General features: G+C 49.3%; 1 protein-coding gene across 4 annotated transcripts in view; it reads left to right on the forward strand.

Annotated features, from left to right (window-relative positions):
* Positions 1-26,493, forward strand: part of Tmod1 (tropomodulin 1) — a 75,032-nt gene that overhangs the window by 14,610 nt on the left and 33,929 nt on the right. Inside the window, exons 2-3 of one of the 4 annotated variants that reach the window (XM_006973695.4) lie at positions 7,666-7,834; positions 25,400-25,556. In XM_006973695.4, coding sequence (XP_006973757.1) covers positions 7,715-7,834; positions 25,400-25,556 — 277 coding nt within the window. In that variant the 5' untranslated portion in view covers positions 7,666-7,714. Of the gene's footprint in view, positions 1-7,665; positions 7,835-24,166; positions 24,316-25,399; positions 25,557-26,493 lie in introns of those variants that run through there. The other 3 variants (XM_076564159.1, XM_076564160.1, XM_076564161.1) reach the window with 3 other exon arrangements.

Raw genomic sequence — 26,493 nt, forward strand, 5'->3', positions numbered from 1 at the left:
GGAAGGTGGTCAGCCCAGCTAGAAGAGGAAGGCTTGAAGTGGGATTAGAAGCTGGGAAGGTGCCGGGCACACTTGTTCTGTCTCCATGGGAGAGCTGTTGGGGACAATCAGAAGCTCACAGGCTGCAGGAGAATGTTTTCACAGGCGTGGCATGTGGCCTAAGGAAGGAGAGCCCAGGCAAAGGGATGGGCCAAGCTGTTGGGGTAACACAGACACTAAAGGGTAACGGCCCTGAGAAAAGAGGACAGATGAGTGAATGCTGGAAGACACAGGATTCCGGGCACACAAAGACAATAGTGTCCGATTCCACCCTGTGAGCTACTACAAAGTGTAGCCAAACTCCCAGGCCAGGCAGGGCCCTGGAGAGCAGTCATAAGCGGACAGGAGCTGGGCACGGGCAAGAAAGGGGGCTGGTGTTTAATGTTGCCAAGTTGTGGCTGAGATGGATGAAAGAATTCCAGAGGTGGATGGTGGTGACGGCTACATGAGAATGTACTGAATTGTCCTGAGTGCCATAGAACTGGACCCTTCAAAATGGTGACAGGCTGGGATGTGGCTCATCAGGAAAAGGTGCACCTAGCATGAACAGAGCCCTAGGCTTCATCCACGGCACCCCCAAAACAGTAAAAATGCGTGTGATGTGCATTTTACCACAATGTAGGAAGAAAATACAATAGAAAGAGAAGACTGTCAGGCGTGGGGGTTGATGGAGCTGGAGGAGCAGGAACAAGTGGCTGGGCTGACCCAGGTGCCCGATCCCTGGAGGCTGACACCACCACGGGAGCACCCACCCCTCCATCTCCTCCTCCTCCTCCTCTTCCTCCTCCTCCATCCTAAGCCACAGCATAGGCCACTGACCATCCAGTGCTAAACTCTGGGCTCAGCTGGGAGCGGAGAAGTAGCAGATGATAGCAACATGGCTGCTTCAGGACTTTTCCTGAAGGAGGGCACAGGGGAAACCACTCCCTTGGGAGGCACAAGGACACTGTCGATGCTCTTGTGTCCCTAAAGCTAGAGAAGAAGATTCAGGAGAAGAAGACAAACCATGTAGTCTGGGATGCAGGATTTCGTCATGAAGAACCATGGCATAGAATCCCGTAGCTGATGTGTCTTCCCAAAGAGAGGCTCGCATGTCAAAGAATGAGAGGATGAAATGTCGATTTATCTTCAAGATGTTCCCTGGCGGAAGTCAGGCAGCATAAATGGAAAATATTCGTTTATAATCGTGGCTCAGCCCTTCCTGAACTTGGGGAGATAGTGTCATAAATCAAGATGGTGTCACCTGGTGCCTCCTCCCCATGTGCCCACATAGCAGACTCTGGAGGATCCACTGTCAGAACAGCCCACCCGTCCATCACGACAGGAGCAAACCAGCACTCCATGTCACTGGAGCTACCCTGCTAGGAGCTTTTGGTTTCTGCAGCCCTTCCTGATGGATAGCCTTAGCCTTGACCCACTAATTTTTACTGTGTATTCTGCAGAGTTTTATTTCCTGCCACAGCTTGTAAATCCATTGTTTTATGTTTAGCGGCTGCTTGGGGTTGATGCTATAAAGAACCAGGCTAGCTAGATCTGCTGTAGGTGTGCGCCAGGCTGTAGAGGCTTGAGTGTGTGAGGGGACTTTCAAATTTCTTCAGCTCCTCTTCTTCTTCATACTGACACTTAAGGCAGGACCCAATTTATAAGGCCAGGAAAACAGCAGCTGGTCTGCTTCAGGAGGCCCTCATTGGGAGCTACTGCTGAGGCACAATCGCCCTGCCCATCCCTTCCCTCGTCCCTTCCACATGCCAATCAGCCCAGGCCAGGCTTCCCATGTAAAGATGGATACACAGAGACTCTAAGACAGGGCATTTGCCCGAGTGTTCAAGGCTGCTAGGTCAAGAGCCCAAGTGTGCTGTCTCTGTTCCTTTGATGGTGCTTCTGCACCAGGCACAGGGCTTAGCTGTGAGGACACAGAGACAAACAAAGCCCAGGTCTCCTCAGAGGGCCGTTATGATAATGTGGGGGGAAACAGAGAAGAAGGGGACTCCTGCGGCCTCAGCAGTCACAGTGCCTGGCACTATGTGAGCCTGTATGGATGGAGCTCCAGCCCCAGGCTGCACTCTTACCTGCCTCACAATACTCGTTCTTACAGCATCCTATGGGCTGAGTCCCGGCACCACTGTATGGTCCAGTGAGTCTCCGCTTTGTATTTGATCTTTTATTTCAGGGAGCTCTTCCATGACCCTAAGCCTGTACATCAAGCAAGGTCAGGGCAAGCCCTCTCTTTGGTCTCCTCCAGGCATCTGGAGACACTTTCTCAGAGCTCTCTGGGCACGGTTTCAAAGCCACCTATGTGATCCGATTCTGTCATTGGACAGTTGAGTAAACAGAGCCCTCGAGAATTTAATGATGGTTGCCCTAGCAATTAACATCACAACTAGCTCTCCAATCAGATGGGGGACTCTCGGTCCCCAACAACTCGTCTGTTAGGAAACAGAGGCCTTGCATTAACAGTTATAAAATGCAATCTCTTCTTCTAAGCCCTGTTTTAAGACTGAGCCTGTAGGGGAACTTATTAGCACTGAGCTTTGTGTCCCTCCGACTCTGCCTCCCCTCCACCTCCACTTCCCTCTCAGGCCCCACACTCAGGAGAATCCTTCTCTGTAGAAACCGTCCTGTGAGCCAACTAGATGAGTGTGGCTGGAGGCTGACTGACAGCTTTATGGCTTACCTTGGGAATTTTCTGTTCTTATTGGCTTATTTAACATAATGTCTCCATCCCTCTGTAATATGCACAAGGTGTTTGACATTCAAAAGGGCTTTAAAAACCCTATGAAGTAGAGATTTTGGACTCAGTGGATATGTAGTATAACTTCCTGGATGCAACCGGAAGAGAACTGCTCAGAAAGTTGGATGATGTCAGCTCTTCGAGTGGCATCCTGGGGGTGACTTGTTGCCAGGCCTGATATTTCTCCTTCAGCAGGCCCCAGAGTTACCACCTACCTCTTTCAACTGGCTTCTTCCCCAACGACCTCTGCCCCAGCTGCCTTCCACGTGGGTGCCTCGTCCCCCGTTCTCAGGTTCTGGCTCATCCATTCTCTAGGGTTCGTATGTGTAGGATTCTTCTCCTAAAGTCTTACTGAAAATCACCTAGAAAATGAGTCAACCCGCAAAAACTAGCAAGCACAGGAAGCCCGCAGGTTTCGACATTGGATACTCTCAAGTTTTGTCCCGATGAATTCTGTCCCTGTGACTTCTCTCCTTGTGTGATGGCTCCCCAGTAAGACCTAGAGGTGACTCTAAAACAGTGTTTTCACGTTTGTTTCACAAGATTCCAGTTGGTGGAGAAGTGTCTTAGAGAGCTAATGTCATGACAAGAGACTTGGGGGATTCTATTGCACCCCATTCCTGGAGACATCTCTTGGGTAGCTAGCCGTATAGGAAAAGTTCTGAGGAATCCTGTCATCCATGTCTTGTGGAACTTCGTCTACTCTAAAACCTTTGAGGACTGTCTTACCCCGACTCTTTCTTGCTAAGACAAAATACCCGAGGCTGGGTACTTCTAAAAGTAAAGAGCTTTATTTAGCTCACAGTTTTGGAGGTGGAAATCCAAAGCCAGGCAGCCCCATATGTGTTCCCTTCAGTGAGGGCCCTCTTGGCTGCATGATAACATGGCCACGGAAACACGGTGGGAGAGACCATCGGAAGTAGACATCACTTGCCAAGACCGTGACCCAGAAAGCAAGGGGAGGGGCCTGGCTATTTCCTCTGTCAACTTGACACAAGTTAGAGTCGTCTGGGAAGAGGAACCTCAGCTGGGAAAATGCCTCCAACAGACTGGTTTGTGGGCAAGCCTGTGGGGGATTTTCTTGATTGATGATCGATATAGGAGGGCCCAGCCCACTGTGGGCAGTGCCACCATGGGCAGGTGGTCCTGGGTCACATAAGGAAGCAGGATGAGCAAGCTATGGGTAGCAATGGAGTCAGCAGCACCCTTTCATGGTCTCTGCTTCAGCTCCTGCCTCCGGCTTCCTGCCCTGACTTCTTCCCCCAGTGATGGAGTGTGACAACCTGAGACTTGTAAGATGAAACAAACCCCCCCTCCCCAAGCTGCCTTTGGTCATGGTGTTTCATCACAGCAATAGAAACCCAAGGGGAAGGGCCAATCGAATTATTTTGTAACAACTTATCTGCTAGTAAATAAATCATCCTATAAGACCAGAATTGGTCCCTCCAGATGGCAACTCCTGAAGTGCCCCAACCACCTCCAACTAAGCCTTGCCTCTTCTTAAATATATATTTTTACTAGTTCTTTGAGAATTTTATGCCATGTATTTTGATCACATTCACCTCTCTACTCCTCCCAGATCCACCCCCCACCTCCCTACTGCTCCCAACATCATGGCATCTTCTTTAAAATAACCCATGGAGTCCAATTTGTGTTGCCCATATCCCCCCGGGTGTGGGGCCATCCACTGGAACATGGACACCTGCCAGTCTTAAAACCTCCAGAATCCGCTCTGGCACAAGAACCTTCGGGAAAGCAAACCACATCTAGAGCACAGCAAACACCAAAGATGTGTGTTTTGAAGCCCATCTCAGCTGGGTAGTGATGGCACATGCCTTTAATCCCAGCACTCAGGAGGCAGAGGCAGGTGGATCTCTGTGAGTTCAAGGCCAGCCTGGTCTACAGAGCGAGATCCAGGACAGGCACCAAAACTACACAGAGAAACCCTGTCTGGAAAAACAAACAAACAAACAAACAAACAAACAAAAGCAGCCCATCTCAGAGATGCTAGGTCAGAGGACATGCTGGACATCTTTGTGAGCTCCTGGAAGCCGGCATTTGAGTCCCTCTGGGCCCTGTAATGGAGACCATGGATCCTCATGTTTCCTGGCTTCGCTCAGGATGTACCAAATTAGGCTGTTGTGCAAGGGCACCCAAAAGCAAAAGGAAATGAGTACGGGGTGCATTTATGGTCTGACCTTGACGTTCTTGGGGTCTGGTCAAAGGAAGACTTCAGCTGAAGCTGAGGCTTTCTCAGAGAACAGCACTTGGTTTCTGTGTTTGGGAAGCTCGTCCTTCTGGTGGAGGTGGCTGTCGCTCACTCTGCCTTCCCCTGTGGGTGTGCCCACGCATGCAGATTTACATTAATGAAGCATGCCCCTGCTCTCCAAAGTGGATGCCCTTTCTGGTGCTTAGTGAACTCCAATTGTCCTTAATTAACAAATCCCAGGCTTTAAGTGGATTGGTTGTCTCCTCTCAGTTTTCATTTTTCTCTGCTGTGGAAAATTCCATTTATTTCACAGATGAGCCATGGGTGATTTTTGTTTGTTTGATGGGAGTTTAGAAAGAACTGCTGTGGAGAGGGGGTGGCAATTATGCAGATGTGCTGGGGCGCTAGAACGAGGTACCCCAAACCAGGAAGCTGAACAGCTTAAGTGAATGCATGTCTGGAGGTTGGAAGCCAAGATCAACGTGTCAGCTGTTTTAGTTCTGTAGACCAGGCTGGCCTCGAACTCAGAGATCCGCCTGCCTCTGTCTCCTGTGTGCTGGGATTAAAGGCAGGAGCCACCATGCCTCCACTGCTTTGGTTCTTCTGAGGAAGAACACGCTCAGAGTGTCTCCTCTGGCTTCCCAGGTGTGCTGGCAAGCCTTGTCTTGTAAAAGCCTCCCCCTACTCTCTGTCGCATCAGTGGGTGACACTATTCTTGTGCCTGAATGTCCCCTTTCTGTAGGAAGAACAGTCACATTTGGTAGCAGCCCATCCGATTCCAGGACGGCTTTGTCTAAATTTATTCATATCTCAGCAACCCTGTAAGGACCACTTTCAAACGAGGGCTCACATTAACCTGTAGTGTGCTCCTGGGTGGCTGATGTGCTGGGGATTAAAACTTCAACACTGGAAGCTTAAGGCAGTGTGTTGATTCATCACACTGACTGTGTGCACAGGACTAGATTCCACTCTGCCACATTTAAGGCATTCAGCTGCTTTCTTATCTACCTACCCATCAGCTTCTGAAAGGATGGAGAGAGTCAGGTAGTGGGGAGGCCTCAGACAGGGGGCAACTCACAGGCAGGGGTCTGCAGCAACTCATTCCCCAAGAGAAGAGCCCAGAGCCACCTGGGGATAACCAGAGACAAGTAGAAAACCATCCTGGGCTGGTTTTAGTGAGAAGCTTTCTGCCATTAAACTGGGCCCTGGGGGTAAGTGAGGGCCTCATGGGAGTTGTTCAAAGAGGCATGGACCCGGTCCTGATGCCACGATGAGCTCAGGTTCATGAGGAGTTGCCAGGACTTCTCAGGGAGGTGACAGATAGGCCATGCTTGTCATGTTATTATTTTAGTCAGGCTAAGGGACAGCAGGGTTCATGGCCTTGCTGTCCCCCTCAGACCAGAGGGAGGCTATGCAGCACCGTGGAGGGACTCCCAGAGCCGTCAGGGACCCTGAGTCAAGGCCATCTTTCAGTTTCTTCAGTGATGAAATGATCTCACTTAAAAGCCCCAGCTGGAATGAGTTCACAGGTGTGAAAGGTCGCGTTAGGGGTGTTGGAGTGCCATTGACAGGGAGGGCAGCCTGGAAGTGGCGGGCACAGACTGTTCCCCTGGAGAAGTCACTTCTTCCTTCTGAAGCCAATCCCTGGAGACTATAATGAGGGGTCTGGTCCATGGTTCTCTTGACCTCATGGGATTCAGTGATTCCATGAAAAAGCCTCTCCCACAGAGGTGCTAGAGCCCCCCAAGACCTGAGTTCATAGTGGGGACCTACCACTTCCTGGTGTATGGGTTAGACAAGACATCCAACCTCTCTCGGCCCACCGTCCTTATCTGTGAGAGGAAGATAACACTAAATACTCAAGGGCAGGTTAAACTGGAGAATCCGTGTGTAGTGATTAATGGGTGGCTCTGTGTGGTGTCAAAGCCGTTACTGTAGGAAGATTTCTGTCAGGACTGACTGAAATATGGTAGGTGAGGTGTCTGCATGGAGCAGATGTTCACATGACCCTCCACCCCCTTTAAAAGACTAACCTGACCATTGCTGGCGCTCATGGCTCCCACTGGGACACTGGGAAGATCGTCCAGAAAATAATTGAACTACCTAAGAACAGATTTGTCGTCAAGTACGCCAACTGTTGATAGCTACCCATTTACTTCCGGTTACTGGCAGTGCTCATTACAACCAACTGAAACTTATTAAACCGCACTGGGCATATGTTCAGTGGGTGAAGCACTTTCCACACAAGCATGAGGAGGACCTGAGTTAAAGATCCTCAGAACCCTTGTAGAGCTGAGCGTGGCAGAGGCAGGAGCAGCCCTGGAAGCTTGCAGGCCAGCTAGCCTGGGGTTCACAGGTGGAGGGGGCAAGGGCTGACATCCAAGGTCATCCTCTGACCGTCATGTGTGCACACGCGCACACACACACACACTCACACACACACACACACACACACACACACACACACACACACACTCACACACACAGGTGCGGTCAAACACATTACACATACATATCAAAGAAATAAAACACAATTCATTAAACCCCATGCCTTCAGGACTTGCCGTTTGTTGGGAAGTGGACAGAGGATGAATTCAAATTAGCCGCTATTAAACACATCCCACCTGTGGCTTGAGAGAAAAATCTGACAGGGGTCCATCTTAAGGGTTTTGGCTCTTTCTGGCAGGTCACCAGTCAGCACAGAAGTTCAGAAGACAAAGACGCACCCTTCCACAATGTCCTACAGACGTGAGCTGGAGAAATACCGAGACCTGGATGAAGATGAAATCCTGGGGGCCCTCACGGAGGAGGAGCTCAGGACGCTGGAAAATGAGCTGGATGAACTAGATCCTGATGTGAGTAGCAGGAAAGGGGAACACTGGTCTTGGGGGCACATCGTGTCCCAGGAACTTGTTGAAGGGGCAGTGTGGTGGCCACAGGGGGAGGGGCAGGTGGGCCTTTCTCGAAGCAACCAAAGCCTTTCTCCTTATATGACAGTGCATTGGAATGATGTTGCCTTGGTAGGGCTATTTTTAAAATGTTGTATTACTCATGATTCTCCAGAAAAATAGAACCAATAAGACGTGTGTGTGTGAGAGAGAGACAGAGTAAATGTATATCCTACTGAGAGATTTATAAGCAATTGGCTCATACGATTTCGGAGACTGAAGTCCTGAGATCTGCATTTGGGAAGCCGGAGTCCAGGAGGGCCGATGACGCCAATCTGATCTAAATGCTCCTAAAGCTCATGCTGTTAGTCCAAAATAACAGAACAAAAACCGTGGTCCAGTTGAGGCAGGTAGGTAGGAGGCAATCTCCCTTCCCGGGGAGGGTCAGCTTCTCGGGGGCTATTTAGGCCTGTGACAGATGGGATCGGCCCTCCCACGTCACAGAGGCCATCTGCCTGACTCAGTCTGCAGACTCTGCAAATGTTCATCTCCTCCAGAAACACCGTCCCAGATACAACTAGAATAACATCCTACCAAACGCCTGGTGGCCCACGGCTCAGGCATGTTGATGGTAAAATCGCCCGGGACAAGCTCCGCCTCTTAGTTAACTTGGCTCCTGTGTGTGTCTCTTCACACCAGAGGTAATTATTAGCAAACGAAGACAACAGCATGTCGCCACTGTGCCCAACATGATACTCTGTACGACAGAAAAATTCCTCTTCTCCAGGAGGGAAGGTAAAAATCTCCAGTGATGTTTACTCGGACACTGTGATGGGAAATTAAGACTTAAATAGTACCATAAAATGTCAGTACAGCCCATGCTACGTGACGAGACCGGAGGCGAGGGGACAGGGGCTCTGCTGTCCTCACACGTGTTCAGGAAGCAGGAGGGAATACTCCGGATGGCTGTAGCCCTGGTTTCTCTAACCAGACAGGTGGGCGTAGCCAGCATTTAGAACAGCCTCCCTCCATCACCCATCATGCACCGCTTCTGCCTCCGACTAGCGCCGCTGCTGGCTGTGGTTCATGACCTGATGGGCTGAGCCCGAGCCTCACGCTTGAGAGGTTGGTGTTGGCAGCAGTTCTGCTCAGGCTAGGCTGCTGGTGCTTTCCACCAGCCTTCGCAGTTGTTGGTGGTCAGGATCAGTCACCCGCTCCTCACCGGTGGATGCTGAACCATGAGGACCACCAGAGGCCGGGTGGCAGTGTGAACCTCCTGCTCGGTGGAATCCTCTTGCATCCTGTGAAGGAAAACCTTTGCTCTTTCGGAACTGAGACTTCTAGGCGAATGGGAAGGTCCAGGGGATAGATGCAAAAGCGGTTGCTAATGAGTTGCCAAAGGTGATGGTGTGGGTTACCACTCCAGGGCCCAGCCTTGAGTCCTGGACCTGTGGGTCTTGGCTCTGAGGGAGACAGCACCACATGAGGCCCTGGATTTAGAGCACATGCAGACTTCTAGGAAGCCTTGCCCCAGCACTGCAAGGCCCCTCCTCCTGGATAGCACTGCAAGGCCCCTCCTCCTGGCTAACACTGCAAGGCCCCTCCTCCTGGCTGGCACTGCAAGGCCCCTCCTCCTGGCTAACACTGCAAGGCCCCGCCTCCTGGCTAACACTGCAAGGCCCCTCCTCCTGGCTAACACTGCAAGGCCCCTCCTCCTGGCTGGCACTGCAAGGCCCCTCCTCCTGGCTGGCACTGCAAGGCCCTGCCTTCTGTCTTAGCCCTGCAGCAGCCTTCAGAGGGCCATCGTGCTGCCCTCACACCCTGCTGCCCCTGGACAGTGGAGAACAGGTTGAAATACATTGGGCAATAGAGAACACCAAGAACCCTCTCGTGTGTTTTAAGTATCATAAGCGAATCTCACACTTGGCATATTTAGGAAGTTCTTTCAATGCTCAGGGATGTCTTGTTTGGCAAGCCCCACTGGAGCTGTGAGCAGGGTCAAGGGAGACATTCCCACCAGCCTCCTGGACAGGTTTCCAGCCTGGAACTGTATTCCAGGTACCCAGCACAAGCGAAGGCATTAAAGATGGAACCCCCAGCCCCCCTTTAAAGCCAGGCATTGCTCAACTCTCCTAACAGTGGCCCATCAGGAGAACATCGCTTCAATAGTGTTTTACTAACCCACAGGCCATTGCTACTGAGGCACAGTGGGCAAGGCCAGAGTTAGAGTCCCACCTCCCACCTGGGCCCTGTCTTTGACACGTGTGATCTTGGGCTAGCTGCAGTCTGTCCTTCTCCAGGCCTTAGTGTCCCACCAATGAAATTATGATGGACCCTTTATGAGGACTCAGGCCTCAGTGGCAGGCACCTTTTCATCTGCAGACTAGGCTTCTTCCTAGTGTGTGGAAGGGCTGGTCCCAGCCCCCACCCGCAGCGACATCCATCTGAGTTGTATGTCCTCATCTTGCTGTTTGCAACTGTCCCAACCATGAGATGGTTCCTTAGTGGGGCTGCTCAAGTTGACTAGCAAAAGGCCTTGGTGGAGAGTCTTAGGGCCCTCCTTCCCCTGCCTCCTCCATTCAGAGGAAACAGCAAAGGAAACATAGGGAAGGTTGAGCTTTTCTGTTCTAACTATTCTAGATCACTGTTCCATAGAATTCCCTAACTGTTCTAGATCACTCTTCCATAGAATTCCCTAGCTGTTCTAGATCACTGTTCCATAGAAGTCCCTAGCTGTTCTAGATCACTCTTCCATAGAATTCCCTAGCTGTTCTAGATCACTGTTCCATAGAAGTCCCTAGCTCTTCTACATCACTGTTCCATAGAAGTCCCTAGCTGTTCTAGATCACTCTTCCATAGAATTCCCTAGCTGTTCTAGATCACTGTTCCATAGAAGTCCCTAGCTGTTCTAGATCACTGTTCCATAAAAGTCCAAGAGGGAATTGCTTTTAAGAGTGAAAATACAAGCCACGTGCCTGCCCACACTTAACTTGGTGCTAGGTGCCATCACAGGAGCCTGGCACAGATATCGCCTCTGGTTAGCTCAAGGTATGCCAGGTGGGCAGAAAAGATTACATCCTAGGAACAGATGGAACTCAGGGCAGGGATTGCTTCTTCCTGGTGGGAGGTTCCACAGAGCAGTTGAGGTTGGAACCATGCCGCAGGTTTTCTAAGTCAAGAATAAAAGCGAAGCATTCCAGTTGAGTGTGGTTCCCTGTGTGAGGGTTCGCTGGGGAGGAGGAATCTCAGTGTGGTTTCTATGGAAAATTGGATGTGACTAGAAAAAGGAAGGGAATGCGTAATGGTGTTAAGGTGGCAAGGTGAACTGGGGAGCCTCTCAAAGGGAGGTGATTCCACGAGGCTTAGTGGTTCGGGAGCTAACCCTGGAAGTGCCGGCCAGATAGGAGATGAAAGGGGTCCCATGGGAGCCCTGCATCCTGGGAGCTCCCACGGGCATATGCTTTTCCCGAAGTTAAGGATGCTGCCCTCTCCACAGACATACCCTCTAGGGAGTGGAATCTGTACCACTCCCGGAGCAGTGCGACCATCCACCCCGCCCCGCAGACACCTGCCTGCCCACTGTGTCTGGCCCTTTGCTCTCTTGGCGTCACCCTGAGCTGCAGTGTGGGGACGAGGTCAGCTGAGGCTGTGGCTGCAAACAGGGCAGGTGGTGACAGGGGTCAGAACCCTGTGTCAGCCCCGGGAGGGTGGAGCCTCTCAGAGCCAAGACTTCAGTTTCCAAGGACTGTGCTGAGGCCCTGGCTGGGGCCCTGCTTCACCCCTAAACCAACAAAGAACTCCCACAGAGTCCCCAACTCCAATAGCAGGCTGTGTGGCCTCAGCAGAAGTTCCCAGGGGCCTCTGTACCAGGCAGCCTGCTCTACCTGGAAGGTGGCAGGGAAGAGGCCACTCTGTGGGGACCCACAGGAGGGAGGGAGAGGACACAGGAGGTTCAGATTGCTGCCCAGCTGGCCTGGTCAGGGAACTAGGGGGCCAGGAGTCAGATTGCAGGCACTCTGGAGAGAAGCAGCATAGGTCCTGAAGCAGACACCCGCCACCTGAAACCTGCCATTCTCAGCTACTGTGGTTTCAAAAAGTGACGTTATTTTCAAAGGCTCCTTTCTCTCTCTCAGTTCAGGGAGAAGAAAAGAGAAACCAGAGAGGAGGGGAGATGATGGGGTGGTAGAGTTAGTGTCCCAGCCACACAATGGGCCCCTTCACTGAGATGGGCTCCCTTACCTGATTTACAAGACAGTTGAGTTTTGAAAGGCAAACGGGGCTCCCTCCATCCCAGAACAGAACATTCCAGCTCCAGTTTCACTGGGCCTGGGCCCAGCTTTGTAATCGGGACTCTGGGAGAGGCCGAAGGTATGCAGGCCTGGAGGAGGGGCGCCCAACAGGTGCCCAATCCCCCTTTCACAGACCAGACTCAGAGCCCAGAGAGGGAAAGGAACCTGTCCCTAGAGCAGGTGTCTGTCAGAACCAGAGCAGCCCCTGAGACCTGAGTGCCCGGGCACTGTGCCTTGGCAGACTCCCACTCCTGCATTTATTTTTGTGTCCTGGTGCTGATGCGGCAATTACTGCGTGCACATGCTGTTCTAAGTACTTGAAAGACGGAGCTCACTTAACTTCACCCTGATCCTGGGAGGCAGGTGCTCTTGTCATCCGGGTTCCGCACAGGAAGACGCTGAGAGCCAAGGTAACTTGTCCAACGTCTCACACGTGGCCAGTGACAGAGCCCGAAAATTGTCCTAGAGTTCACACCCTAGCCACATTTTGAAGGCCTCATGGGACTGGGGAGGAAAAGAGTTGGGGCCACAGATGTGCCGTGGCTTTGTGGTTCCAGAGGCTGTACCCGCAGATCATCTTCTTTCTTTCTGGAAGGAGGTGGAGACATGGTGGTGTCAGGTCTGCTCTGCCCTGGGCTCAGACCTGGGCCTTTTTCCTGTTTGGATCTCAGTTCCCTTCTCAGTGACGTAGACACAGTTGGTCCAGATGGCTAGGAAGCCCCCCGCCCGGGGGAGGGGGTGTCTATCCACTTGTAATTTTCTGAACCCCTCCTAGCTGTCTTGGCACCTGATGGCAACAAACACTTCAGAGAGTGCTGTGTGGGGTTACGCAACTGTTAAGCCCCAGTGTCATGTGACAGAGTCGAGTAGAACACTTGAAAAGCTGCTTGGTCATAGAGGATTCCAAACTTGCGCACATTAAAAAAAAAAAAAAAGGGCCTCGAAACTTAGTGTCTCTCACTCTGGAAAAACTCGAGCTTATCATGAGATTGCTGCCCTTGGGCTCCCTCGGGAAAGGAATGCCTCATGCTCTAAAAGTGTCTGCTGTTGACTGACTCCGAGCCCCGCCCTCTCTCTCCGTGCTGTGGAGTGGGTGCCGTGCTGAAGCCCAGCCAACTCCTCGCTCAGATCGCCTTCGTGCTGGGCAGTGGGGGAAAGCAGCTCGGGAATGGCGAGCCAGGCAAGCGATGTGTGCCAGCCACAGTGGGTGGCTCTTAGGCCATTCCCAGACCTTCGCAGTTGACGGGTCCCATGGTGTGCATGGACCATCCAGTCCTCGAGAGGGTTCAGCATTTAGCTCCATCAGCTCTTTTAGCTCCATTAGCTCCAAGATGGGGAAACTGAGGCTTAGAGGGATGAGGGTTAGGTTACGATAGCTCAGTGCCTCAGAGGCAAAGGACTTGATTTTGATCCCCAGAGCCAAAGGAAAATGCCAGGAGAAGAGGCTTGCCCTTGAATTCCTAGTGCTTAGGGGTAAGGCTAGGGAAACGGAGATGGATTCCTGGAGCTCATTGGCCAGCCGTCTGACCAATCAGTGAGCTCCAAGTTTAGTGAGAGCCCCTGTGTCAACAAATAAGATACTTCGCTTCTACATACACACACAGAAACAGGCAGTCAAGGGTACCAGCATGGGCATGTTGCGCACACACACACAAAATGAAAATATATAAAGAAAAATGAAGAGTCTGTCAACAAATAATTTATTAATATTGCTTGTTAATGAGACTTTGAGGGGAAATTGAGTATTTTTAAAAGGCTGCTTACAAGAGAGAAGGTAGATTAATCCCAACCTTATAAAGGAATTAGAGCCGGAGTTGATTTTTAAGTCAGCTGTTGGGAATTTGTGACAGAGTATCACCACAGAAACGCTAACGGAAACAGGCTGAGAAGCAGGCTGTCTGCAAGGCCCGAGGTAACGTGACTCTGTATAGACATGCTCTTGCATGTCAGGGGTTCTGCATTTCATGGAAATTGTCTCATGAATCTCCACAAAGACCCTGTGATTGAGCCCCATGGTGGCAGGGTCAATGCCATTCTATACTGGGGCTAGGGTAATGTGAGGGAACCCTATGGCTATTAAAGGGCGGACTGTATCCAACAAGTCCTTGCTGGGCTTATGTGTCAAAGGTTATGAAAACAAGGGGTGTACATGCATGCATGATTGCATGCACATACATGCATGCTCGCATACATTATGCACACACAGAGAGACACATATGCATGTACATACACACACACACAAACACACTACAATATGCACACACACAGAGACACATATGCAAGTACACACACACACAAACACACACACTACAATATGCATACAATATGACCCTGACTGCGGCATCCTCCTGGACGTGTGCTATTTGGTTGGTACTGTCTTTGATCAAGCTGTCATACCAGTCCCATGAGTCTCATGACCATTGTAGAGATGAAAAATCAACAATGACGAGACTGCTCTTGAGAGTGGGGAAAGCTCACCAAAGGTCACACCCCTGGGTCGGCAGCAGGGTGATAGGGAGGGCCTGGGCCTTCCTATCATGCCTCAGGGCTCCCTACAGGTCCGACTCTGCAGAACGGTACATCCTGCCATGCCCCAGATCAGGTCCTGTAGGGCACAGGGCTCGCCTGGCCATCCCAGGAGCAGCCAGGTTTGGTCCATGGGGCTGTGGTGCTCCCTTGTAACACAAACCGACAGAATTGCAAGCCCAGGACAGAAGTAAACAGTTGGAATGGAAAGAAATAAATCTCTCTCTAAAAATAGGCTCTCATCCTTAGAAACACTGCCCAGCGGTGTGTGCAGAACCGGGGATGGGCCTGGCCAGCAAGGACGAGAGTCAGGCCAGGCTGCAGCGTCCCCACCCCACCCTGTCTCCTGACACCTCTTCCTCACCCTTCTCCATTCCCCATGCTTCCCAGTGCCCCTCTTTTCTGCCTCTAGAGCCAGAGTCCTTCATACCTTAGACCGAAAAATCCTCCCATTCTGCAGGACGACAACCCCCTCAACACCTGGAGCCTCAGTGCCCCCAGCATGGCACCTCCTCCACAGGAAACGGCACAGGTTTTCTGTTTTGACATTGAATAGCAGTGGGAGAATGCAGAGCAATACCTACATCCCCACTGCCCACGCTGAACAGATCTTACGATCTTATCTTCCTTGACTCACACCACCCTTAAAAGGGGAAGATAACTCTGTGGCTAAAGCCTGGAGCCAACCTCTCCATCTCTCCTCATCCCCCTGAGCACTTTCTACCTCTCAGGCAGCAAACCAGGTTCCCACAGCATCAGGTGGGGATGCGGATGAAAGAAAGAAGTCTGCGGCTGCCACGGCTCATCTTTTATTTTCCCCACCTTTGGAAAGACTTGTATACAATGAAATCCACAGTGTATAAAGAGATGCACTGTACAGAAAAAAGAAATTCCATGTGCCACAAACTTTGAGGAAGAAAAGCAACACCCAAAACAATTCCTTGGAGTAATTGGCTTTGGCATCCATGTCAGAAACAACAGGGAACGGTAGGGACTAGGGGTAAGTGGGAGTTTGACTAAAGGACACCTGCTTTTGGCTCTGCCAATTGGTGCCCCCATGAGCATGGCGGTTCAGTATTGTCATGCCAGGTAAAATTTTGAGAGACGCAGGAAATTTGTTTTTTAAAGCATTGACAATTAATTGAAACACTCAAGTCCAAACCCAAAAATCCAAACCTCTGTATTCCGTTGGGTCGTAGATGTCTCCATGTGCAGGCCTGTCTTCTGCTCTGTATGACAAGGTTTTGGTTTTATTTCTTGTTTAACGAAGATATGCACAAACATATGCACATGTATATGTAGATATAAGTATGATTATATCAAAAGGACCTTGTGTGCTAGCAAGACGGCCCAGCAGATAAAGTGCATCCTGTGCAAGCCTGAGGACCCGAGTTCGGTTCCCCAGCACCCACATGTCTGACCATGGATGTTTGTAATACTGGTACTGGGGAGTGGGGAGCAGGTATAGGTGGGTCCTGGGGCTTGTTGGCAGCTAGGCTAGCTGACCAGATGAGCTCTAAATTCAATGAGAAGCCATGTCTGGAAAAGTAAGGTGAAGTGACTGAGGAAGACATGTCCGCATCGGCCTCCGGCCTCTTACACACATGTGCACAATTCATACAGCAACGCATATGTGCACACATACAAAAAGAACAAAAGAACCTGACTATTGCCTGGCATACAGTTTAGACCTAACAAATGTTCGTTGCACCTGAATGCTTGATTTGTTAAACATCTAAACTCTAAGCTGTCTGAGACTGAGAGCCACATCATCACACCACCCAGCGTTTGATGGAAGTAGACGTAGATAGAGCCTGGCTTCTGGTCTGGTTTTCCTCTGGGCCCACCTGGCTTCCAGGAGGTAGGCCCGGGGTATGTGAGGAAGAATGGTCTGTTTGTCAAGGGAGGCCTGGCTGTCCAGCATGGGACCTCAGTGAAGTCCCCTCCCGGCTCTCAGTATTCCCCAGCACCATCCTGGAGGCTGTCTGTACCCCTTGCTCCATCCTTTAATTTGGGGGGTTGTGGGGCTTAGTTAAAAAGAACAGTGCCCAGACCAACAGAAGCATGCTGTGTTACCCCCCCCCCACACACACACATACTTTTTTATTTTTTAGACATAACTAATTTCTTTGGCAAAAGTAATATAATAGTTTGTTTTTGCTACCATGGAGAATCAGGTTAAGGACCATTCTGTGCATGGCTAACCATCCATTGCCAGAGCGTCTGCAGATCCTTGAGCACACTCCTTATAAACAGTGTCATTTGTATGCAAACGTGGGCCGCCTGCCCTGTAGCTTTTAAGCCCGAAATCATTAGTGCAGAGGATCTTTTTAGATTTCCTCACAGAGTTTCCAGGAGTCTACAGTCCTTTGTTACAGCACATTGTGTGCCTGGACAGCTGTGCGCATGTTCACATCTTAAGCCCGTAGTGAGTGGTCTAGCCTGGGTGGTTCCTAACACAGCCCTCACCAGTATAGCCAGGACAGCTGCAGAAAGTTCATCCTCAGGCTTGTAGATGCCTGTTTGCAGGCTGTGGGCCCCAGGAAAGGATCTGTGGACCTCTGCTGTCCTTTGGATGACTGGGCTCCAGCATGCGGTATGAAGGTCAAGCTAAGACGCTGGACATCTGAGTCTAGTATGTAACAGGAAGTTGATGTTTAAAGGGCCGGAAATAAGTTCCATGTTATGGCCCACACCTGTTATCCCAGGAACTTGGGAGGCTGCTACAGGAAGACTGCTAGTTTGAGGCCAACCTGGGCTATATAATAAATTTAAGGCTTTGTCTTAAAAATAAATAATTTTTTTTAAAAGTAGAGTACCATAGGAAATGTGGTTAGTTTCCCCTCTATGATTATTTCCAAGATATATTAAACTTTGTGCTTCTGTAATTTAAAAAAATTCTTTGTTTTTTAGTTTGTGTTTTTTGTTTGTTTGTTTGTTGGAGACAAGGTCTCACTATATAGTCCTAGTTATGAAGACCAGGCTGGCCTCAAGCTCACAGACAGCTGCCTGCCTCTGCCTCCCAAGTGCTGACATTAAAGGCATGTACCACCATGCCCAGCTTACATTTTTAATTAAAAACCCACGGGTGTACCTCTTTCCATAGCCCAGTGCCAGGAGTGGACGGTGAACACGACACGAAGGGCTGTCCTGACCTCCTCTGTATGGGATGGCAGCAGGAGAGCAAACTTGGATCAGGCATGACAGCCTGGCAGCCCACGGCTGAGGCCACTTTAAGTGTGTGTTAATTGTCCTGAATGTTATTTTGCGAACGTTTAGATTATATGTCAATGTTTTAAAATCAAAAGAGTTCACATTAAAATAAGCAGGTTTAATCAGCCCACCCACATTTGTCCCTGTCCTCAGTTTGCTGGAGCTGGGCAATGTAGGGCTCCAAAGCCACATGCCGCTGTCAGCACTACTCCCAAGGGTCCCACAGCTGTCATTTTAAGCTGATATCAGAGAGTGCCTATAAATCCATTCCTTAAACCCACACGGACTTTCCCTTCTAAGGCAAAACGGTGGGCACTGTGGGGAAGCCAGAGTGCTTGTGTGGTAGACTTGCTTTAGACACACTTCAGGGAGGGGAATGGGACTCAGAGTCCTCGGAGGACAAATAGCTCCCCTTGCCTGCAGGCATCATGGAGTCCACCACTGCAGGTGATATGCAGCCTGGTAAAGATCGCTCTTCACTGTTCAGTGGAGTGACCCCTTTAGGGTGCTGATGTAGAGGTATTCAGGGAAGGACCACGAGGGCTTGAGGTTTCTCTTCACTATCTGCTCTGCCCCCTTCACCTTCCAATGTTTTTGCTCCACCCAGTAGGATCATGACTATATCCTTGCACATTGCCTGGACACATAATAATGTTCACGCAGTAGATGTCTGTTGTCATTTTTTTAAAGGTCATAAAAGATATATTCTACACATAAAGTGGTCATGACATGTTCTCCTGGCCACCAAGACAGTGATGGGGGCTCTTCCCCACATTGGCTAGCCTGGGTCTGAGAGTCAAGGTTTGGGTCTAAGCAAACCTGACAGGTGATCCAAAGCAGTATTTTCTCTCCACTGTCTCCTTCATGGTCCATCTCTATCCCACAGCATGTTACGCTGTAGGATACGGCAGCATTTCTGGTCGAGCTGACTCTGATCTCGTCAGTCCCAGCATCCCTGCTGGCCCTAGCCTGACAACCGCCTCCCTTCTCAGCATCCCAGGACTGCTTGAGTTAGTTGTTGCTTTGGCTATTTTGATAATATTTTTCATATTAGGAAAAAAAAACCAGCTTTTTTTTTATATAAGCCACACATCATCCAATTTATCCATTTAAAGTAGACAATTCGGTTTTTAAAGTCTATTTACAGTTGTCCAGCCTCTACTGCAGTCAATTTAAAAACATTTTCATCACCTCAGAAAGAAACTTCTTGACTTGCCGCTCAGCCCCACTCCTCATCAGCTGCCTTAGCTCAGGCTGTTGTGATGCAGGTACTGCAGAGTACAGGGCTTACGTACTAGAACCATCTTTTCCAAGTTCTGGAGGCTTGGAAAGCCCGGGCTAGAGTCTGGAGTCTGGGGGTTTCTTGTGAAGGACCCCTTCCTGGCTTGGGTTCGGCTGTCTTCTCATGATGTCCCCTTTCGACAGGTGGCTGAGGAAGGGCACACAGCAAGCTCTCTGAAGCCTCTTGTTGGAAGGACACTAATCCTGTGGGGTCAGGGCTCCATCCTCATGACCTCAGCTATCCTTAGGCATGTCTGCACAGACCCTATCTCCAGATAGAGTCATGGTGGGAGTTGGGGCTTCAGTGTGTGATTTGGGGGTTGGGGACAGAGTTCAATCTGCAGCACCAGCCCTGGAGCAACAATTGAGGTACCTTTTGTCTTTGTAGACTGGGCTATTTTGGAAATCACATTGCAGCCTGGTCCAGCTGCCTTGAGAGGCATGCATCATAGGTTTTTCAGGTTAGAGTCTGTGGCACCCAGGGCACTGTGTGCATTGTGACTCCTGAGACACTGAGGCACTCACTCAGACAGTGGAGCATGCAGGCCACCTGTGTGTCTCTGTGTCCCCTAGAAGTCAGAGAAGCATATAGAAGCTTGGCTGGACAATTAGTCTTAGACGTTAATCTGTGTGCCCTGTATAGCTTGCAAACATCATTGTATCCTGGCAACTACAATTGTATTGATCCTGGCGACCTCCACTATGTTCTCTTTCTGATAAGATAAAAAGTCTGATTGCAGCCGGGCGGTGGTGGCGCACGCCTTTAATCCCAGCACTCGGGAGGCAGAGCCGGGTGGATCTCTGTGAGTTTGAGGCCAGCCTGGGCTACCAAGTGAGCTCCAGGAAAGGCGCAAAGCTACACAGAGAAACCCTGTCTCGAAAAACCAAAAAAAAAAAAAAAAAAAAAGTCTGATTGCTTGCAATAAACTTGTCTCAGCTTCAGTCTTGCTGAAACCCCCCCACAAACCAATCCTGGTTTTAATTTCCACCGGCCATATCAGGAGACCCTGGCTCAGTAAGCAAACACTGGTGCTTACACCACCTAAATTACAGCACACAATAACAGCCTTAGTATCTAGTTTCTTTCACTTAGCGTGTTTTCACTCATGTTATAGTACTATATTCCTTTTCATGGTTTGACAGATGTACCATATTTTATGTATCCATCCATCAGTTGATGGAACTTAGCATGTTTGTTTTTTGGCCATTATTAATCATGCTTTACATGCATCTGTGTACAAGTTTTGTGGTTAACCTATGGTTTGAATTCTTTTCCACTTCTAAGTATAATTTCTGGGTCATATGGTAATTCTATGGGTAGATTTTTTAGAAACTTCCAGACTGCTTTCCAAAGAGTCTGTGTATTGCCCCATGCCTGCCAGCAGCCAAGGTCCAGTTTCACCACATTCCTGCCAACACTTGTTATCATCTGTGCCTTGTACTGTGCCCGTGCAGGGCGAGCGCCATTTTGTTGATGGCTAGCGGTGCTGAGGATCTTCTCATGTGTTCAGCGGACATCTCTGAGAGAGCTTTTTGGTTTGGCTTGGCTTTTCTTTTTTTGAGACAGGGTCTCACTGTGTAACCCAGAGTGGCTTCAAACTCTCTGTCCTGTCAGGTTCGGCTGGGATTAAAGGTATGCGCTACTATACCTAGCTTATCGGGAATGTTTTATAATGAAAACATTAATTTCTTTATTTTGAGTGTAGGGATTTACATGTGTATACATGTTCGTGCGTGCGCATGTGGTGACCAGAGGTCCATGTCTTCCTTGTCTGCTTCCCCCCCACCCCTTTTTGTAAATAATGCTTGGTTCTTTGGATGGCTGGCACATTTACACAAGTGTGTTGATCACCTCAGCCCACCACTGCCTCCCTCTAACTCCTCCTAGTGCCCCTCCCCCCACATCTCTCCCAGCCTCAAGTCCTCTTTTTATTTTTGTTATTAATAATCCCTCGAGTCTAACTAATGCTGCCCATAAGCACATGCACCCCATCTTTTTGGAACAGGGTCTGCCATTTAATCTGGAGCTCTCCAGTTAGGCTAGGTGTCTAGCCCCAAGCTCCAGGGCCCAGGGTCCTGTCTCCACCTCCCAAGCGCTGGGATTGCAAGTGCTCACCGATTTATGTGCATGCTAAGGATCAAACCCAGGTCCTCAGGCTTGTGTGGCAAGCACTTGACGGTCTGAGCCATCTCTTCAGCCCCCTCATCAGGAATTTTAGATGTTTTTTGAAAAATATCTATTCCGCTTCTTTGACCATTTTTTAAGTTGTTTAATTTTTTTTTTGTGTGTGTGTGTGCTCTATTATTGAGTCCTAAGAGAAACTCATGCATGCTGGATGCTGTACTCTTATCAGATATGTGATTTAAAAGCATTTCTTCCATTCTGTCTCTCTGCCAGTGTCCTTTGAAGAACAAATGTTTTTAATTTTGGTGAAGTCCATCCAGTGCATTTATTTTTTTCTTCTGTTTCTCATTGTTTTGTGTCATATCTAAGGAACCATTGCCTAATCCAGAGCCCCAAGATTTATGTCTATGCTTTCTTCTAAGAATTTTATAGTTTTTGCTTTTACATTTCTGTCTTTGATCCTCTGTGAGTTAATATTTATGTACACGGTGAGGTCATATGCTGTTTTTGAAAACAAGTTAAAGTGATAAATAACTAAGAGTTTTAAAAGATGTAACTCTCTTTGATTTTAACTGAAGATTCTGTGATACTTTTTTCAATGTAGCCTTTAATGGAAAGAAAATAAACTTTGAGCCCTAATAAGGCTGCCATGATCACAATGTACTTTAAAAAGCTGATGAGCTAAGAATTACTAGAAAATACTTTTGAAATTTTGGTTTTTCAAAACTCAACTTCTTTCATTAAATACTTAACTTGATGAAGCCATGGTTTAATGTGTTATATAACGAATATTCTTACACACATTAAAAAATCTCTCCTCCCAAAGTCTATGTCCTTGGTTTAACGTAGTGGTTCTGAGCCAGGGCAGGGCTCCCCCAGAGAAGACTCAGCAGTTTTTGGAGATGGGTTTTGGTGTCACAGAGCTGCTGGCCTGGGGTAGAAACCAGAGCAACTACTACCAGTGCATCAGAGCAGTTGCCTGGACCCTGTTGTCCAGATTAGCACACCATGATGCCAAGGTTGAGAAACTGCCCCCAGCTAAGCCAGGGTCCTCTGGCAGCAAGGTCTGAAGGTGATGAGAGTTTGAACCCCCTTTCCAACCTCATGGGTTTCTTTCATTACAATACTGAGCCCTAATACCTTCCTGCCATTAAAATCCTCTATGGTACCCTGGTGGGGTGGCACACATCTGTAATTGTAGTATTAAGGGGCTGAAGAAGGAGGATGGCAAATTGGAGACCTCACTTGGCTACAGAATGAGACTCTGCTTAAAAAAAAAAAGAATAATAAGTCAAACAAACCAGAAAGAATGATGAAACCCTTTATGGAGATGAAAATCCATACAAGCCCCTTGAGGGGACCACTGGGCACTTACCTTCAGGGATTAACTCATTTCATATTTGTGTGTCTGGGTTTCTTGGATTCTAAAACGTATTTGGATAACTTTTTTTCTGTTACTCAGATTTTGAATGACTGGCCTCCTGCTAAAATGTATCTTATCTGATGATAGAACAGTGGGAAGCTATCACTTGGGGATATTTAATATATCAGTGCTGCTGGAGAGATAGCTCATCGGTTAAGAGCACTGGCTGCTCTTTCAGAGGACCCGAGTCCAATTCCCAGCACATACATGGTAGCTCACAACTGTCTGTAACTGTTCCAAGGGGGTTGACACCCTCACATACAGGCAAAACACCAATGTACATAAAATAAATATATAAATAATATATCAGTACTGGCCAGTCTTTCACATTACTTCATTTTAACTTCCCCCAAATATGTATGAGACAGCCATCATCATCATCATCATTCACATTCAGTAGCCATAGGAGCCACAGCACACAGAGTCTGGAGGGCTTAGTGAATGCCATTCAGTTGTACCTGCATCAATCCAGGGCTTACACCGGATGGGGCCTCAACTGTGAAGCACAGGCCATATCACAAAGCAAGTGGATCACTGGCTACGGATGGCATGGGTCACCTGCTATGGATGGCAAGGGTCACCTGCTATGGATGGCATGGGCCTCAGTTTCCCCTTGAAGGGAGGGTTATATACTATCTGGTCTCTAAGCATCCTTGAAGCTCTCATTATCTTTGATTCTCGAGGTGCTAGGGGCTGACGTAGGTGAAACCCCCCTAACTAGGATCTACTTTGCTAGTGAGCTCACACCTATTAGCCCCCCCACCCTCCCACCCCCCGCCATGCTTGGCATGGATCACCTGCTATGGATAGCAAGGGTCACCTGCTATGGATAGCAAGGGTCACCTGCTATGGATGGCATGGGTCACCTGCTATGGATGGCATGGGTCACCTGCTATGGATGGCATGGGTCACCTGCTATGGATGGCATGGGTCACCTGCTATGGATAGCATCGGTCACCTGCTATGGGTAGCAAGGGTCACCTGCTATGGATAGTCATAGATAGACATGGCAGGCAGTAAGGTGTATCCTTACCCACTGTGCCACAAGAAGCCCCTGCCATAGAAGGGATAGAAGGAGTAGACCCTCACATCTAGCTTTAGGAAGCACCATATGATCTGTACCTGCCTGCAGAAGTGTGGCTCAGCCGGGAGCATCATCACAGTGGATGCTGTCTGTGAACTGCTGCTTCAGGAGAGCTCCGACTCCTGTGACATCATTTATATTCCCTCAGATCAGTTTAGGTTTGTCTGCCTACCTGCTGGTCCTCTTCTCATAAAATGCCCCAGTTTCCATTGTCTCTGCTAGCCTCTGGCCTATGTCTACTTGCATGTATCCTAGTCCCCGCCTTTGAACCCCTTACCTCCCAGCCTTGCAAGTTATAGACCCTTGTGACCCAATGTGGGCCACGCCCTGCTACTGTTGAGACAACAGCAGGCATTAGCCAATGGCAGAGCACTTCCTAAGCAGCCCACAGCTATTAGCCGGTCGGTCGTGTCTCTCCTCCAAGCTTCATCCCTGTGGGCATTGCCAGTCCCATGTGTCTCTCATCCTCTGCTCCATGGATCTTCAGAAAAGGATTTGGAGAGTGTTGTGAGTAACAAGAAATAAGCACTCTGAGAGAACCTTGATTTGAGATAGGAGTGACACCGATTTAGTCAATTTGGGGGTGCAGCTAAGATTGCACACCTGCCTCTTTGAGGCATCCCCTTCTAGCTCTCTGAATGTAAGACACACAGAATGCACAAGGATTAGAAATGAAGCTGCCTCTCCCCAAAATCTGAGGGAAAGCCCTGGTTTGTTCATGATCTAGCCCTGAGACTCCTTGGGTAATCTTTCTGGCTCTGGGCCTCAGTTTCCCCTTGAAGGGAGGGTTATATACTATCTGGTCTCTAAGCATCCTTGAAGCTCTCATTATCTTTGATTCTTGAGGTGCTAGGGGCTGACGTAGGTGAAATCCCCCTAACTAGGATCTACTTTGCTAGTGAGCCCATACCTAGAAGCCCCCCACCCTCCCACCCCCCCGCCATGCTTGAAGAAGAGAACCCAGCAATTGATTGATGCTGTCATCCTTGAGAGACCCATCTCCAGAGGCATCGTTTAAAATTCACCATCAGTTCTCATAGCACAGACCCCAGAGCCAAAAGGCCGTAGAGACTGTGGGCTGAGTGTGCCTGGCCTGCTTTGTAGTTCTGTTGAGCCTTTCTCGGGCTTCTTGGGAGTTTCCTTCTTTATGAATCATCTTCCATCTAAGACCCTACCAAGCTCCCTTTGGCTTCTCTCACTGATCACTTACCACACTGCAGCAAACATAATTTTGCTTCCAAGTGCTGGATTCCAAGAATCTCTCTACGCTCAACCTGTGTTGACGGCCCTGTTGGTTAACACCACACGTTTAAAAATGTTCCAGGTAGGGACACCAGAGGGCTGAGCCCCACAGCTGCTCCCTGCCCCTTAAGTGTGACCCGGGACAAGCCCCAGCCCTCCTCCAGCCTTCTGGTTCCTTGCATAGAAAAGGAAAGGACGGACGTGGCTGGATTCTCCAGCTCTGAGGTCCCTGCTAGTCTGTGTTGTGTTTCTAGAGAATCGCATATCTATAGCTACTGACTGCTCTCTCTTTCTCTCTCTCTCTCTCCCTCTCTCCTTCTCTCTCTCTCACCTGCCACCCCCATCTTAGAATGCACTGCTCCCCGCAGGCCTGAGGCAGAAGGATCAGACCACCAAGGCGCCCACAGGCCCCTTTAAAAGAGAGGAGCTTTTGGATCACTTGGAAAAGCAAGCGAAGGAATTTAAAGACCGAGAAGACCTGGTTCCCTACACAGGGGAGAAACGAGGTACTTAAACAGCATGGCTCTCATGAGCTTGCCTTCCTGAGGCATCACAGAGGGCCACTTGTGAGTCTCACCCTGTGTTGGGCCAAATGTACTTGGGCCTCTCCTGTGTCCTGCCTGCCTGAACAGGAAACAATCCCTACCCCCAAAGCATCCTCTGTGGTGTGTATTCAATCAGTTGGGGATAGTTGAGATAAAAGACTCACCCAGACAACCAGAATGTCTCCCTAAATCCTCTGTAATTAGGGTACATTGGTTATTTTTTCATTAAAGCCTAGAGGGAAGAAGCAAGCTATTGCTAATGGTGTCAGAATATGAGACCTAAACAAGGACTATTCTGTGGAAATGAGGAACAACTCCCTCTGCCCTGACTCTGCTCTCTCTAAAGTCTCTTTTTCTGACACTGGTAACATTTTTTCTTCATCTCTTCTCCTGAGACCCTCTGCTCCTGCCAAAAACAAGCCATCTAGAAGTCTCCATAGAATCATGGACACTCTCATGACAATCCACCCTTGGTCCTCCCTTCTCTTTAGACCTTCTTCTTGCTTGACACACTCTCTACTCTCTGCCCAGTTATCTGCAGACTCTGTGGAACAGAAGGGTGATGAATAGGGTAGACCAGAAGTCTGAATTCTGTTCTTCAAATTTACAGACCTTTTATTCTATTAGAACTTTATACCTGTCCCCAAGCCCTGAGTATTCTTCCCTGTCACCCAGCTCTATGCCCTCATGGGTGTGTCTCCCTGTCTAGTAAGAGATGCAGTGGTTAGAAACAGCTTATAGGCCAAGTTTTACTACTTATTAGCTGTGAGAGCTCAGTGAATTACTTCTATTTCCTCTTCTGGCAAACAGGGCTGAGAATAACATTCCCAGCCTCCTGAGACTGTTGGGAGGACTGAGAGACATATAGACCCACCCTGGCACACAGCAAATATCATGG

Source organism: Peromyscus maniculatus, chromosome 2, assembly GCF_049852395.1.
Source record: "Peromyscus maniculatus bairdii isolate BWxNUB_F1_BW_parent chromosome 2, HU_Pman_BW_mat_3.1, whole genome shotgun sequence".
NCBI classification, from domain to species: Eukaryota; Metazoa; Chordata; class Mammalia; order Rodentia; family Cricetidae; genus Peromyscus; species Peromyscus maniculatus.